This window comes from Acomys minous (assembly GCF_964271855.1).
Source record: "Acomys minous genome assembly, chromosome: 2".
NCBI lineage: Eukaryota > Metazoa > Chordata > Mammalia > Rodentia > Muridae > Acomys > Acomys minous.
This window is the reverse complement of record NC_140484.1, coordinates 72,675,340-72,690,242: the sequence shown is the minus strand read 5'-3', so window position 1 is coordinate 72,690,242 and position 14,903 is coordinate 72,675,340. Positions and strand designations below refer to the sequence as shown.

Sequence of the window (14,903 nt, the reverse complement as noted above, 5' to 3'; positions counted from 1 at the left end):
TCTTCAGAACACACTTAACTGTATCTGACAGATGCAGTATCTATTTAAACTTTTGTATTTGCTAAAACATAGGTTTTCTATGTACAAGAACCAAATATCCTGCTGGCATTCTCTCATGCTCGTAGATTGTCCACTGGAGACATGCGATTATTGCCAGTCAGTACCATGGCTGTGCATATGTTAATCCTTCTGATGGCTTAGCAAACCCCCTGCCTTTTCAAAACTCAGCAACTCAAGCCACAGCCTTCTCTTTGAAATACAGACATCAAAGGAGTTAGTTCCCCAGTGTCCTGGTCTAAGTGAGAGAAAGGGTCAGAGCCTAGATTCAGAGGAGCTCTGTTCCAACATTCAGCTATCACTGTCATAAATTATAAAGTTGTTGCATCACTCTTGCCCCCCCCCCCCACAAAAGCCAATTAGCTAACAGAGTTTGTCTCCCAACTTACCATAATATAGTTCAGATGTTGACGGACCTGGAGCGATGCCTCAGCATTTAAAAGCCCTTTCAGAGAACCCAGGTTCAGTTCCCAGCACCCACACGGCAGCTCACAACCCTCTAGAACACTTATCTTGTTTCAGGGTATCCAGCGCCCTCTCCTGGCCTCTGTGGTAGCTTCATGCATGTGGTGCTCCGACAAACAACCAAATACACACACACATACAGACACACATAAAAACAAATCATTTGAGCCGGATGTGGTGGTGCACGCCTTTAATCCCAGCACTTGGGAGGCAGAGGCAGGTGGATCATTGTGAGTTCGAGGCCAGCCTGGTTTACAAAGTGAGTCTAGGACAGCCAGGGTTACACAGAGAAACCCTGTCTTGAAAAACCAAAATAATCATCATCATCATCATCATCATTTTTTTTAAGTTACAATGACTTTGTGTTTTACTAAAAGATGTTATCAGAAGCTGCAAAGATGGTTCAATGGTTAAAAGCACTGGTTGCTCTTCCAGAGGACCCTGGTTCAATTCCCAGCACCCACATGGCAGTGCACGATTGACTGTAACTCAGTTCCAGAGGCTGCAATGTTTTTTTTTCCTGGCCTCCTCCAGCACTTGCATGAGCATAGGGCACATACATGCAGACAAAACAACTCATACACATAAAAGTAAAGTAAATGAATATTTGTTTTTAATTTAAAAATCAAATTGGGGCTGGGTGGTTGTGACGTATTCCTTTAATCCCAGCACTTGGGATTCACCAGAGGCAGGTGAATCTTTGTGAGTTTAAGGACAGCCTAGTGAGATCCTGTCTCGGAAAAACAAAACAAAACAAACAAGCAAACAAAAACATCAAATTGGAGTAACCAGGCCTAAGAACGTATCAGACAGGCCAGACCAAGGAAAGAGTATAACTTCCTCATATGGAGCCCATGAGGTTACAGACACCTAACACTGTGACAGAACATCCCCACACTACTAACCTGTCCCCTGATACCTGAGGGACGGATACACATGGACTGACAGCAAAAGAGCCTCTGACTTTCCCTGGAGCTTCATCTTGGCTCCGGTCCCCACTGCTGCCTTGGCCCTCCTCCAGTGCCTGCCCCTGCGCACCTGTTGGACTGTCCCAACCTGGGCTGAAAGCCACCTCTTCCCGCTTTGAACCCTGTTTCCAGCAGTTCCCTCCTGACCCTGGTCTCATTAGTTATCAATACAGACTGCCTCGGCTCTTTTCTGAGAACTTGTGAACTCCCTTTGTGCAGTAAACCATATATAAGCATGTAGATATACTTTACCATATGCTGCATTATGAGAGTTAATATTAGTAATTGTGACTGGGGTAAAAGAACATGCATTCACTTTAGCCGACCACTAGAATAGGTGGATTTTTATGTGACAAATTGATGCCATTAAGACCACTGACTGGAGCTTGGAGAGATGGCTCAGTGGTTAGGAGCACTGTCTGCTCTTTCAAAGGACCTGGGTTCAATTCCCAGCACCCACATGACAGCTCACAACTGTCTGTAACTCCTGTTCCAAGGGATCTGACACCATTATACTAATGCACAAAAAATTAAAATTTAACTTTAAAAAATAAAAAAAGACCACTGACTGGAGAGACAGCTCAGAGGTTAAGAGCACTCTCTGCTCTTTCAAAGGTCCTGAGTTCAATTCCCAGCAACCACATGGTGGCTCACAACCATCTATAATGTGATCGGATGCCCTTTTCTGGTCTGCAGGTGTACATGCAGACAGAGTACTATGTACATAATAAATAAATCTTTTTTAAAATAAACAAATAAATAAATAAAGGCCAGAAGAGGACATCAGATAACATGATAGATGACAACACGTGGTTCCTGGGAATTGAGCTCAGGACCTCTGCAAGAGCAGTCAGTGCTCTTAACCTCTGAGTCATCTCTCCAGCCCCAAAAGAAATAAATCTTAAAAAAAAAAAAAAAAAAAAAAGATCACTGACATTATGAATTTATTGCTACTCAGTAAATCATGTCACTGAAAAAACACAAACATGTTCCTGGCATAATGTGCTCGGGACAGTGGCTCTGCAGCAAGTCCTTACCCCCTGAGGCATCTTGCTGACTATATTCATTGTGAAGGGTTGGATGTCAAACCTGAGGCGGCTTCATGCACGCTTGGCCAGTGGATTAGTCAAGGTTCTCCAGAGAAACCGAACTGGGAGCATGAATTCTATTGCCAAGGCCGCAGCAGAGAATAGTTCACGCTCAAAAGGTTTCAGAGTGTATGTGAGCTTACTCAGTCGGGTTAACATGAAACGGTCTGGGTAAAGCAGATGTAGTTCCTGAGTCTGTGAGGCTGGATGTCTCAGCAGTCCCAGTCTGGTGTGGAAGGCCTGAAGAGTTTCTGGAGAGCTGCTGGTCACCCTCAGTCTACACTGGAAGCCCAGGTGAGTTGGTTCCGGTATCTGCCGCAATGGCACAGGAAGAGGATGGAGGAGCTTGCCAGCGGAGCGTCAGCAGCAGACGACAAGCAGAGCTTCCTTTTTCCACATCCTTTTATCCTTTTATCCCAGCGGTTCCTCCCACCTCAAAAAATCTGATTGAAGTGGGCGTAGTGGCACACACTTTTAATCCCAGCACTCAGGAGGCAGAGGCAAGAGGATCAATGCGAGTTCAAGGCCAGCCTGGTCCACATAGTGAGTCCAGGACAGCCAAGGCTATACAGAGAAACCCTGTCTGGAGGAGAGGGGGGCAGGAATCTGATGAATAACATCCTGTACAGTACCTAGAGGCTTGCATTTAATTGACTCCAGACCCAATCAAGTTGATAAGTACCCTCTGAGCTATGATCCCAGCCCACTCCCCCACCCTCCCCTTCAAAAATTTTCTTTACTTATATATTTTATGTATATGAGTGGTCTGTCTGTTTGTATGCCTGCATAACAGAAGAAAGCATCAGATTACCCCACACACACACCCACACACACACTTTTTTTTTTAAAGACAAGAGTCTAACTCTATAGCTCCAGCTGGCCTGGTCCAGAGCCTCCTGCCCCAGCCTCTTGAATGTTGGGATTAGAGTTGTGTGCTACCACCCATGGTCAGAATGGCATCTGGATAGCTACCCACAATCCATTCAGGACACTTCTCCTACCACATAACAGGCAGAACCCCTCCCACACCTGCCCCAACTCAAAAGCACCCCAGACTCAACCCTAGACAGGATCAAAGACACACAGCCACCAGCAGATGGGGCTATTTTCCTGAGTGTAACAAAGAAAGACAAGGTGTTCCAGCTCAGCTCAGTAGCCAAGTTAGTCTAAATGCCCTGTTGCAGACTCAAATATGTTGTCCTGTAGTAGTATACATAGACCAGACTGGCCTTGAACTCACAGAGCTCTGCCCACCTCTGCCTCCCAGAGTGCTGAGATTAAAGGCGTGGGCCAGCACGTCCAGCATTCAGACAGTTCTTGCAGAGGACCTGGCTTGGGTTCCCAGCAGCCTTATGAAGGCTTACAACACCTGTAGCTTCAATCCTAGGAATATGTTGCTCTCTTTTGGCCTCCACAGGTGCTGACTGCATGCTCATGGTACACAGATAAGCATGCAGGCAAAACACCAATACACACCAATACACTTAAGACAAAAATACAATTTTTATAAGGAAAATTTTTCCTCTATGTCTGAGATTTTGAAAAATCAAATCTCTAGAAAAACTGATAAGTTAACAAGGGACCAACCTGTTTTATTTTTGTTTTTGTTTGCTTTTCAAGACAGAGCTTCTCTGTGTATCCCTCCTGGAACTCACTCTGTAGACCAAGTTGTCCTTGAACTCACAGAAATCTGCCTGCTTCTGCCTCTGCCTCTATCTCCCTGAGTGCTGGGATTAAAGGCAGGCACCACCGCTGCCACCACCTGGCACATTAACCAGCTGCAGGGGCACACACCTCTAATGCCACAACTCAGGAGGGAAAAGCAGGAAGATCAGAAGCCCAAGGTCATCCTAGGCTATAGAGACATCTGGAAGCCAGACTGGCACACATGAGAACCTGTCTCAAAAATAAAAATAAAAAGCCAGGCACAGTGGCACACGCCTGTAATCCCAGCACTAGGGAGGAAGAGGCAGGTGGATGTCTGTGAGCTTGAGGCCAGCCTGGTGTTTAAAGCGAGTCCAGGAGATCCAAGGCTTCATAGAGAAACCCTGTCTTGAAAAAACAGAAAAGATAAACTAAAATTTCTAGGTACTGGAGAGATGGCTCAGCAGTTAAGAGCATTTGCAACTCTTATAGAGGACCTGGGCTCTGTTCTCAGAACCCACACAAAAACTCACAACCATTTCTAACTCCAGTTCCCCGGGGATCTGATGACCTCTTCTAACCTCTGTGGGTTCCAGGCATGGACAGGGTACACATATATGCAGGCAAATACTCATACACATAAAATATGTATAAAAAAGAACACTGGGGCTGGAGAGATGGCTCAGAGGTTAAGAGCACTGTCTGTTCTTCCAGAGGACCTGAGTTCAATTCCCAGCAACCACATGGTGGCTCACAACCATCTGTAATGGAATCTGATTCCCTCTTCTGGTGTGCATTATCATATAAATAAATAAATAAATCTTTTAAAAAAAAACACTGGAAAGTTTTTTTGTTTTTTACGTAGTCAGTCTCACAGAGAACTTTGAAATGTCTATTGTCAGAAAGACTGGGTTTCAGAGACTGGAAAGATGGCTCCGTGGTTAGGCTCTCTAGCTGCTCTTCTGGAGAACCCAGGTTCAATTCCCAACAACCAAGTGGTGGCTCACAACCACCTGTAACTCCAGTCCCAGAAAATCCAACATCCTTTTCTGGCCTCTTCAGGCACCACACAGGTGTGTGGTGCACAGACAGACCCAAACACATAAAATAACAAAAACCTTAAGACTTTTTTTTTTAAAGAAAGAGAGAGTAGGTTTCAGATGCCAGGCTGAGTTCCAGAAGGCCACCAGAGCCTTCTGGTGGTGGCAGGGAGAACAGGACCAATGGAAGACATGAGGAATCAGTGACCAGCGCCAACTCACAAAAAAAGGATGCCTTGGAGCTCGCTCGTGAACAGTTTCTGGGGCTGAGGACTTGCTCTGAAAGGCTTTGTGGTTGTCGTTAGTGTAAGAGCAAGGCTCCACGTGGAGAGACAGAGCGACTCCATGCTCAGACTTCAGCTGCGAGGTGTGGGACGGCAGCTGTGTCACTTAGTATCTAATGGTTAGTTCCTCTCCTAAGAATTGTGTCGGGAGGGAGGAGGCTGAGCTGTAGATGGAGCACAGGCCAGACACAGCCAGAGCCCGGCAGGTAGGCTCCAGCACCACAGTGTACACAGATGCAGAACCAGGCAGAAGAACTAGATTGAATGGCCTCACCGCCTAATAAGCCGACAAGTCTTGGAATGCTAGTTTTTTCCTCTGCCTGCCTCAGTCTCTTCACCCATGAAGTTGTCAGAGCATCAGTGTACTTAGAGGGATCTTGTGAAGATAATGAGTTAATAAACATAACTGATGAGCCGGGCGTGGTGGCGCACGCCTTTAATCCCAGCACTCGGGAGGCAGAGGCAGGCGGATCGCTGTGGGTTCGAGGCCAGCCTGGTCTATAAAGCGAGTCCAGGACAGCCACGGCTACACAGAGAAACCCTGTCTCAAAACAACAACAACAAAAACAAAAAGAAAACCCATATAGGAATAAATACATTCAAATCCTTCTCCTCCTACACTCTCACGAAGCAACAATGCGCGCAGATCCGTATGATCCCAAAACTGTGTGGGGATTTGTCCCCACCACCAAGTGACTAGTTAATTTTTCAGGGACACCAGGGACAGCCTTGGATCTGGTTGAATCCTGACACTGTCTCCCTGGAGAAGTTAGGTCCCACAGACCCCAGTTGTTCTACGTGTGCAGTTGTGTTTGTTTTGAGACCAGATGGCCTTAAGTGCCCCCCTTCCCCGCACCCCCCCCATCTTTCCGCCTTAGGCTGGTAAATCCTAAGGCTGCCCATTAGTGCGCCACACCTGTGCTTTTGAGAAACTGATACAAATCAGGATCCATTCCCACAAGACTCTTCATGCGAAAGCCTCCAGGTGTTCAGCTGAGCAGCCGAGGTGTTCTCCAAGCCCGTCCTCTCTTTTCTGCTTTTGTTTCTGTAGTCCAAGCTGGCCTGGAACTTAAGATCCTCTTTGGTCATCCCTCCATATTTATGCACAGGCAAGATTGATTAGTTCAGTGGCCATCAACTTAACCTTTCAGTTCCCCTTCCTGGAGGCTGGGTGGGCTCAAATTCCCAACCCCTCTAATCGTACCTGGTCTCTCTCATCCTGAAGCTACCCCAGTGCTACCAACCATCAGTTAATGGTACATACGGACACACACATGGACACACACACACACATCATTTCAGCGATGCTAAGAATTCTAAAGATCCAACAACAGGAAATACAAGCAGAAAGCAAACATATATTTCTCGAAACGAGTTTGGTACAAGAAAAAAAAAAAAGACAAGCATACGGGCATTCAATTGTAGTTCCAACTAGTCATGAGGTGAGGGGATCACTTGATCCCCTAAGTTTAAGGCCAGGATGGGCACATGTGTGCTGGTTAGTTTTGTTGTTGTTGTTTGTTTTGTCGCCTTTACACAATGAGTCATTTGGGAGGAGAGACTCTCAGTTGAGAAGATGTCTCTGTCAGGATGGTCTGGGGAGCATTTTCTTGATTACTGACCGTGAGAGGGCCCAGCCCACTGTCGGCAGTGCCACTCCTGGGCAGACGACCCTGGATGGTATAAGAAAGCAGGCTAAGCAAGTTGTGGAGAGCAGGGCAGTAAGCAGCACTGCTCTGTGGCCTCCGCATCCTCAGCTCCCGCCTGCAGGCTCCTGACTTCCCTGGAAGACAGACTACAAACTGTAAGATGAAACAACTCTTTCCTCTCCAAGTTGCTTGGTTTTTGTTTTTTTTTTTTAGTTTGGTTTGGTTTGGTTTTTCGAGACAGGGTTTCTCTGTGTAGCCTTGGCTGTCCTTTGTAGACCAGGCTGGCCTCGAACTCACAGCGATCCGCCTGCCTCTGCCTTCCAAGTGCTGGGATTAAAGGCATGTGCCACCACGCCCGGCTCCCAAGTTGCTTGTTTATTATAGAAATAGAAGCCCTAACAAAGATACATATCAAAACTTCATATCTCTCTCTCTCCTCTCTCTCTCTCTCTCTCTCTCTCTCTCTCTCTCTCTCTCTCTCTCTCTCACTCTCTCTCTCTCTCTCTCTCACACACACACACACACACACACACACACACACACACACACACACACATTCTAACCAAGGTTATTTCAATGATGGACACCTTCTGCTTGGGATGTCCAGATTTCAGAGTCAGATGCAGTTCTTGGGGCCTGAGGAAGCCTAGGCTATGCAGAAGAACACAAGGAAGGGAAGGAGTCTAGGTCCCATCCCCCAGGCCCTGGAAGGCCAGTCCCTTGCACTCCCCACTGCACTGCACTGCCATCCTTGTTCATTTCCCGCTCCCTCCCCGCCCCCTCCCCTCTCCCAGGGACTGTGTCCAGCTTACCTAGTCACTTGGGAGTCACTTAGTACACCAAGCCTCCATGTGGCCCTCTTCTCCCCATGGTGGCTCTGGGTCATCAGACTTATTCATGTTTTCATAAGAGTCTGCATCTAGATAAGATTTTTTTTTTTTTTTTACAAAGAAGAAGAAAGTATAAATAGGACGGAAGAAAGCCCTGGAGGCGGGAGGGTCCAGAGGACAACAGTGCAGAAGCACCCACCTTCCTCATGACTGGGGCCAGACCGAACTGGTCGGAGCTGAGGAGCCGCATACAGGATCCCTCTCATATCCTCATAGGACTGGGACCCTGCTTCAGCAGGGGATGGAAAATTAGAGACCCAGAAATGCAGCTGGGGTGTGGGGAAGGGAAGGACTGCCACAAGAGGGAGTTAGGCAAGGGAAAACAGAAGCTCCTCATGTCAAACTAGGAAGGACTTGCTCAGCATCAAGCTCCTACTCAGTTATAAGATGGCCACGGCTAAAGGAACGGAATTAGGGGTCAAAGTCAAGGTCATAGGAAACTACACAGACAGCTGGAGTCAAGCCTGAATTAGACTGGGGTGAGGTCGAGGTCACACACCCCGGGACCCCTCCTCCCTCCTACCCTCCCCACCCCCTGTAGGCATACATTGGGTTCAATGTTTTTGTTGATTGGTTGGATTTTTTTTGGTTTGTTTCTGTTACAAAGCTTTAGCCTAGGCTGGCCTGGAATTCACTAAGTACCTCAGGCCAGCCTCAAGCCAATGGCTATGTTCCTGCCTCGGCTGGGATTCTAAGCATGAGAAACCGTCAGGCCCATTTGGGTCAATATTGGTGTTCAAGGTAAGAGATGGTAAAAACACTGGGAAAACAGGATGGGGCCATGGGTGGAGTTAGGAATCAAGTTTAGGCTAAGACCAGGATTAAAGCTGGGGTGTGGTGGCACATGTCTTTAATCCCAGCACTTTAGAGGCAGAGGCAGGCGAATCACTGTGAGTTTGGGGCCAGTCTGTTCTACAGAGTGAGTTCAGGACAGCCAAGATAACACAGAGAAACCCTGTCTCAAAACAAAAACAAAAACAAAAACAAAAACAGGATTAAGTTTGGGTTTGGGGTCAGGGCTAGGATTATATCAGTTGAAATTGACCAAAGAAGCATGGTCCTAAGCACCCCTCACCAAGTGAGGATGCTTCCCGGCTAGGGTCCCACGCAGACCCATGGGGGCTCAGGAAGTCTGGAACAAGAAGAGAGAGATGTCACTTTTGCTCCTGGTTTCCAGCCTCTTCCAAGAATGACTGCCCTCACTCCCTCGCTCCCTCACAGGCATACACACCCATCGTCTTGCCAACTGGTTGGGCCAGCTCCTCATCTGCATTTTCATAAGACTCAGCTGTGGAAGAGAGCACATAGGAGTTGCTCCCCTGTGGTAGGAGCTTTCCCGGCCACCAGCCCCACAAGAACCCCACATTACCACTGGAGAAAGAGTCTTCCTCCTCTGGACCTGTGGGGTCATTCTCAGGGTTCTCATAGCCACTACCATCTGGGAGAGAAAGCAGGGGCATCTCTAACAAAGGCCCACAGCCCATGGTTGGGGAAGTGTTGGGACCAGAGGGAGTGGGACCTCACCCTGGGAAAGCTGGTCCTGCCCAAGGTTGGAGTCATTCTCATAGAACTCGGAGCCCTCCTCGCTGTCAGGCTCTTCATAGGCCTCCCCTTCTTCCAGCCCTGAGTTTGGGACCAGTGTGGAGAACTGAGCGATGTCTCTCTCTTTCTCTTCCTCCACCCCCCCAGTCCATTGATCCCACCACAAGCTGCCCCAACACTCTCAAAGTGAGGAACAGTCCTTCAGTCTGACCTGTCTCGTCGTTCTGGGCTCCGGCATCATGGACTTCAATGCGTGGGTTTCCATAGGACCCAGAGACACTCCCTAGGCCAGCAGCCCAACGCTGAGCATGGGCTGGTGAAAAGAGTGTTTTCAGATGGCTATCATCAGAGTCAGGGTGGGAAGCAGACAATGTTTAAGCCTCTTCAGAAAGCCTCGGTGTGCCTGGGTAACTGGCCTTGAACCATGGGGAAAGGATCTAAATCTGGGCCTTGGCCTCACGTTCTAGGATAAGGTTGTACTCTGGCCAAGGCCCAGGGGCTGGACTTGACTGGGCTCTGTTCTCAGAAGATTGGAGAAGTGAGGGCGATGCATAGCTGGCTAGCAGGGGAGGGAAGGGCCTGAATTGAAGGCCCCCCAAAGTGAAGGGGGTGTTCCCTCACCCTGGCTGGAGGTGGGTGAAGGAAGGGAAAGCACATTCCCGTACTGGTTCTGAGTTCCGTTTCCTGAGGGAGGTGTCACTTTGAAGAATCTGGTGGGAGAAAAGGTTGGTGCACCTTGAAGCTAAACCACACAGGGAGTCCCAGTTCCAGTCCATTCTGGAGGTTAATTGTGTGGGGATGAGTTTGAGACAGTGCCAAGGAAGGTGACCTCTGAACTTGGGCAGTATTTCAATCAACAGAGATGGCACCAATGCTGGCCCCAGGGACAGTAAGAGTATAAAGCTTGTGGCAAAAGGGCTCCGGCATCTTTACCTTCTGGCGGGGTCTGTCATTCGCTTTCTTTTCCTCTTCAGGATAAAGGCTGGAGAGATTTAAAGAGATGGATCAGGGGAGGGGCTGACTGGCAGAGGAGGGATTTGTGGGACACAGGGGAGGCCATATGGGTCAATAGAGGAAATGGTTTTACAAACACTAGGTGCCCCGGGAAGCTTGAGAAGATGGGGCTATGGACACGTCGGATTGGCCAGTGTGGGCTTGTTCTGAGAAAGATGGGGAAGAATTTGGGAAAATTCGGGGACATGACTCACCTTTTCGAAAATAGAGAAAAGCCACCAGAGAAACCATACAGAAGGTAACATATACTAAAGTTACAACTGGGACCATCCATCCACCGGTCCTCAACATCCAGAGCCACACTGTGGGGAGGAAGGGGCTATGAGACAAAAACCCCACAATGCATCGTATCCCCAACCCAAGGGACCCGAGCAAGACACAGACTTAAAGGCTTAATCTCTGCGGAAGGCTCTCCTCCCTTCCACTAAGAAGAACTGTTGTTCCCAGGAGGGCAAGGATTGTGCCACAGAGCACAAGGCACTAACAAAGCACACACAAAACATGGCTATTATCCAAACAATATGAGGATTAGGGAAGGCTACCCCTGCAGTTCAGGGTGACCGTGGTCAAAATGTAGGGCAAAGGTGAGTCTACCAATTTAGAGTGGGGATCCAACACATGTTGAGACCAACTCTGGAGTGGAAGTTGAGGTAGCATTTAAGGGTTATGGTCAGCATAGTATGGTAGTTTTGTAATAGGGAGACAGCCTAGGCAGGACATTGTGGCCAATTTGATGGGCGGAGCGAGGAAAAAGAAGAAAGTCAGGCTCCTAAATTGGGCAAGTGGGCCCATGTATGTTCTTCTGGTTGCTCCATTTGTACAAAGCTATCCACAAGAGTATATATGAGCCGGGCATGGTGGCTTTAATCCCAGCACTCAGGAGGCAGAGACAGATGGATCCCTGTGAGTTCAAGGCCAGCCTGGTTTACAAAGTGAGTCCAAGACAGCCAAGGCTACACAGAGAGACCCTGTCTCAAAATAAAAGCATATATATGATAAAGATGCTGAGTTTGACTTTATATATCAAGCCTGAGATGTCCATGGGACATCAAATGACAATTCCAGGAGATGGCTGGGAGTGGGGAGTATAGAACCCAGGTGATAACCCAGACGTGGTAACCTAGGAGCCATCAGAGTAATGGATGGTAAGTGAGAAGAGGGTGTGGATAGGAGTGAGTACAAGACCCAGGACTCTAACAGGGAGGAGCTGGGGAGGAAGAAGCCACCAAAACACTCTCTCATTCTCTCTCTCTCTCTCTCTCTCTCTCTCTCTCTCTCTCTCTCACACACACACACACACACACACACACACACACACACACAGTGCTAGGTATGAAAACTAGAGCCTCATACATGCTAAGCACACACTCTACCACAGAACCACACCCCTAACCCTTCCAATTCTTCCAGTTGGTCCACACAGATTCCCAGGATTGGGAGAAACCCTACCTGACCTTGCAATGACCTTCACATGCATCTCCATCATCAGGTTTCCTTGGAGACAATAATAGGTACCACCGTCATCTGAAACTGTGGCCTGGGACAGGGACAGAAGAGACCCCCAAACCCACATCTCTCTGACTGGGTGCTCTCCACCAAGGCTTAGGCTCAGTAATGAAACATTAGTCCTCTTGGGATGCACATGGGTCCAGGAGAAGGAGCCTCCTACCACTGGGACAGGGGGTACGTCACAGGACAGCCAAAGTGTGGAGCCAGGGGCCACAGTGAGATCTAGAGCAGGGAGAGAAAAGGTAAGGACAGTACAATCCATGGGGGCCCTGTCTCCCCAAACTCCCCAGTTCCCAGCACCATCCCTACCCTCGGGCCTCCACTTCCCAGCATCCCCACAGCACTGTCCCCTTACCTCTGTTGACTAGGCTCTGATTCAGACTGAGTCTCCGTGGGGGACATTCAGGCACTGTCCCCCTAACCTCAGGATGGTCTTTAGTCCACACATACAGCGGGGAACCAGAAGCAGGCCTGTGGCTCCCCGAGGACCTGTTCCCCGAGTCGCAGCCCAGGTCTTCTAAGTCTGAAGCATTCAACCGGAACAGCTCCCCTGGGAAGAGACCCCAAAGTAGACACAGATCATGAGAGAGGTGGGGGGCAGATACAGCAACCCAGAAAAGCAGGGCCAGAGATACAGGGAAAAAGCAACTCTAAAAGACAGAAGAGTGAGACAGAAACAAGCAGTAGCTCAGAGCAGTTACCAAGCCATAGAAACCAGCTGCCTAGAGCCAACTCCATCCTCCTCAGCCGAAGTAGCCCCACCAAACCGAAGAACTTCCTCAGTCCATGGAGAGCCTCTCTTTCCTACTAACCCCCACCACCCAGCCCTGCCAGGCACTCACCACTACCCTCCACGTTCACCGTCCAGGCAGGATGCCAAGCGTTCTTGAAAGGTCTCTTCTGGCACAGGTAGAAGCCCCCCATATGGTCCGAGACATTGACAATCACTAGGAAGATGCCCAGGGGCCCCACGTGCAGGCCCAGGCCTGGGGACCCCAGGCTCAGCTCCAGGAAGGGTGTTGACTGGTTCCCTCTATACCAGGCCAGCTTCTCAGAAGAGACAGTTGAGTTCGGGAGGCACGGCAGCACAATATTGCCTCCCTCTGTGGGGAGAGGAAGAAGGCAGCCTCAGCCCCCCTTCCTTCCTCATAAACCAAAGGACCTCGGAAGTCCACCATATGGGAAGCCCTGAGGCTCTTTCTGAGTCTCCCAGAAGTTTACAAATAAGAAGATAGAGGATCGAAAAAAAAAGGCCGGTTACTCAACCCAGAACCCAAGCTTCCAAGCCTAGCTCCTTCCCCTCAGACATACAGACATACAGACACACAGACATACAGACATACACACCTTCTACCTCCACCAGTAACTGCTTCTGGGGTGTGCCTACTCCAAAGGTAAGGAAGAGGAAGAAGGAGAGGGGGAAAGGAGATGGCATGGTAGCCAGGCTCCCCGGGGCACCCAGCTCCTGTGTGGCCGCGCAGAGGATGCTGGGCAAGCAGAGCCTGGTGGGCAATGAACCATGAGTGTCTGTGGGGGTGGTGGCGGTGGCAGCCGCCTCTATAGAGGAAAGGGGTGGTCACACCTTAGGCCTCCGTTTGCAGGCACTCTTCCAAATCCACGACACTTGTCCCCTCCCTGTCACCCTGAATTTAGCCCAAGTAAATGACTTTGTGTATGATTTGGCAGGGAAGTCTTATCAGCTAAGGCTAACGTCTTCACCATCGCACGCCACAGTGCTTTCCACTTTTCCTGGTAAATATTTGTCAAATGAGTGGATACAGATTTAGGGATCTCCTTTGTCTCCCCTTCAGCAGACTCCAGGCTCTGACCCTATTTCACACCTCTGCCTCCAAAGTGGTGGGATGCCTGGCTTCCACATTTTCTCTGTCATCTGGGATAGCATTAGGATTTTATTTTATTTTGAGACAGGGTTTCTCTGTGTAGCCTTGGCTGTTCCTGGACTTGCTTTATAGACCAGGCTGACCTTGAACGCACAGCGATCTGCCTGCCTCTGCTTCCCAAGTACTGGGATTAAAGGCATGTGCCTGGCTAGTATTAAGATTTTATGTTGGGTCTGGTGATCCAGGCCTATGGTTCCAGCTACTCGAGAGGATCAGAAAAGTCAAGGCAGCTTGGACTACAGAGTGAGTTCAAAGTCAACCTAATGTACTTAGGGAGACTCTATCTGAAAATTTAAAAAAAATTTTTTTTAAAGTAGCAAACAGGTTGAATGCAGTGGCACATGCCTTTAACTCCACCACTTGGGAGGCAGAGGCAGGTAGATCTCTGAGTTCAAAGCCAGCTTGTTCTATAGAGTGAGTTCCAGGACAACTGGGGGTACACAGAGAAACCCTGTCTCAAAAAACAAAAAAGTGGAGGACGTAGTTTAGTGATAAAGTATACACAAGACCCTAGATTTAATCTCAGCTACCTGCAGCACATAGCTATAGACACAGACAGACAGACAGACAGACAGACACACACACCATATACTGATTCCAGCTTGGGCTACATAGCAAGACCCCACCTTAGAAAAGGAAAAAGCAAATGGATGGAGGCACACACCTTTAATCCCAGCAGCTGGGAGGCAGGAACAGGCAGAGAGCTCTGTGAGTTTCAGGCGAGCCAGGGCTACCTAGTGAGACTCTGCCCCCATCATCTTCAAATAATGCTAATACTAATACTAAGGCATTGTGAACTTGATATGTAATATAGTCCAATGGTAGAACACTTGCCTACCATATATCATATAC

General features: G+C 48.7%; 1 protein-coding gene across 2 annotated transcripts; it reads right to left on the bottom strand.

Moving 5' to 3' along the window:
• Positions 1-6,596: 6,596 nt before the first annotated feature.
• Positions 6,597-13,663, bottom strand: CD19 (CD19 molecule). Of its 2 annotated transcripts, none has more exons than XM_084773191.1 (15): positions 13,498-13,658; positions 12,993-13,253; positions 12,506-12,700; positions 12,091-12,372; positions 10,836-10,943; positions 10,561-10,609; positions 10,249-10,337; positions 9,839-9,940; positions 9,610-9,708; positions 9,455-9,523; positions 9,317-9,373; positions 9,161-9,217; positions 8,225-8,311; positions 8,008-8,114; positions 6,597-7,329 (listed from the first exon to the last, which is right to left on the bottom strand). In XM_084773191.1, exons 1-14 carry the CDS (start codon positions 13,583-13,585, stop codon positions 8,023-8,025), a joined length of 1,635 nt encoding a protein of 544 aa, XP_084629317.1. In that variant the 5' UTR covers positions 13,586-13,658; the 3' UTR covers positions 6,597-7,329; positions 8,008-8,022. The 2 variants fall into 2 exon arrangements, with proteins under 2 accessions (XP_084629317.1, XP_084629318.1); XM_084773192.1 differs by having other exon boundaries at positions 6,602-7,219; positions 13,498-13,663.
• Positions 13,664-14,903: the final 1,240 nt, after the last annotated feature.

Bases quoted from the DNA above. Each gene is read 5' to 3' on its own strand.
- CD19 (XM_084773192.1), bottom strand. From the start codon at position 13,585: ATGCCATCTCCTTTCCCCCTCTCCTTCTTCCTCTTCCTTACCTTTGGA. The intron at 13,254-13,497 runs GTGTGTATGTCT...CTCTCCCCACAG, and splicing joins GTTACTGGTGGAGGTAGAAG to AGGGAGGCAATATTGTGCTG. The intron at 10,338-10,560 runs GTAAAGATGCCG...TTCTCCCACCAG, and splicing joins ATGACAGACCCCGCCAGAAG to ATTCTTCAAAGTGACACCTC.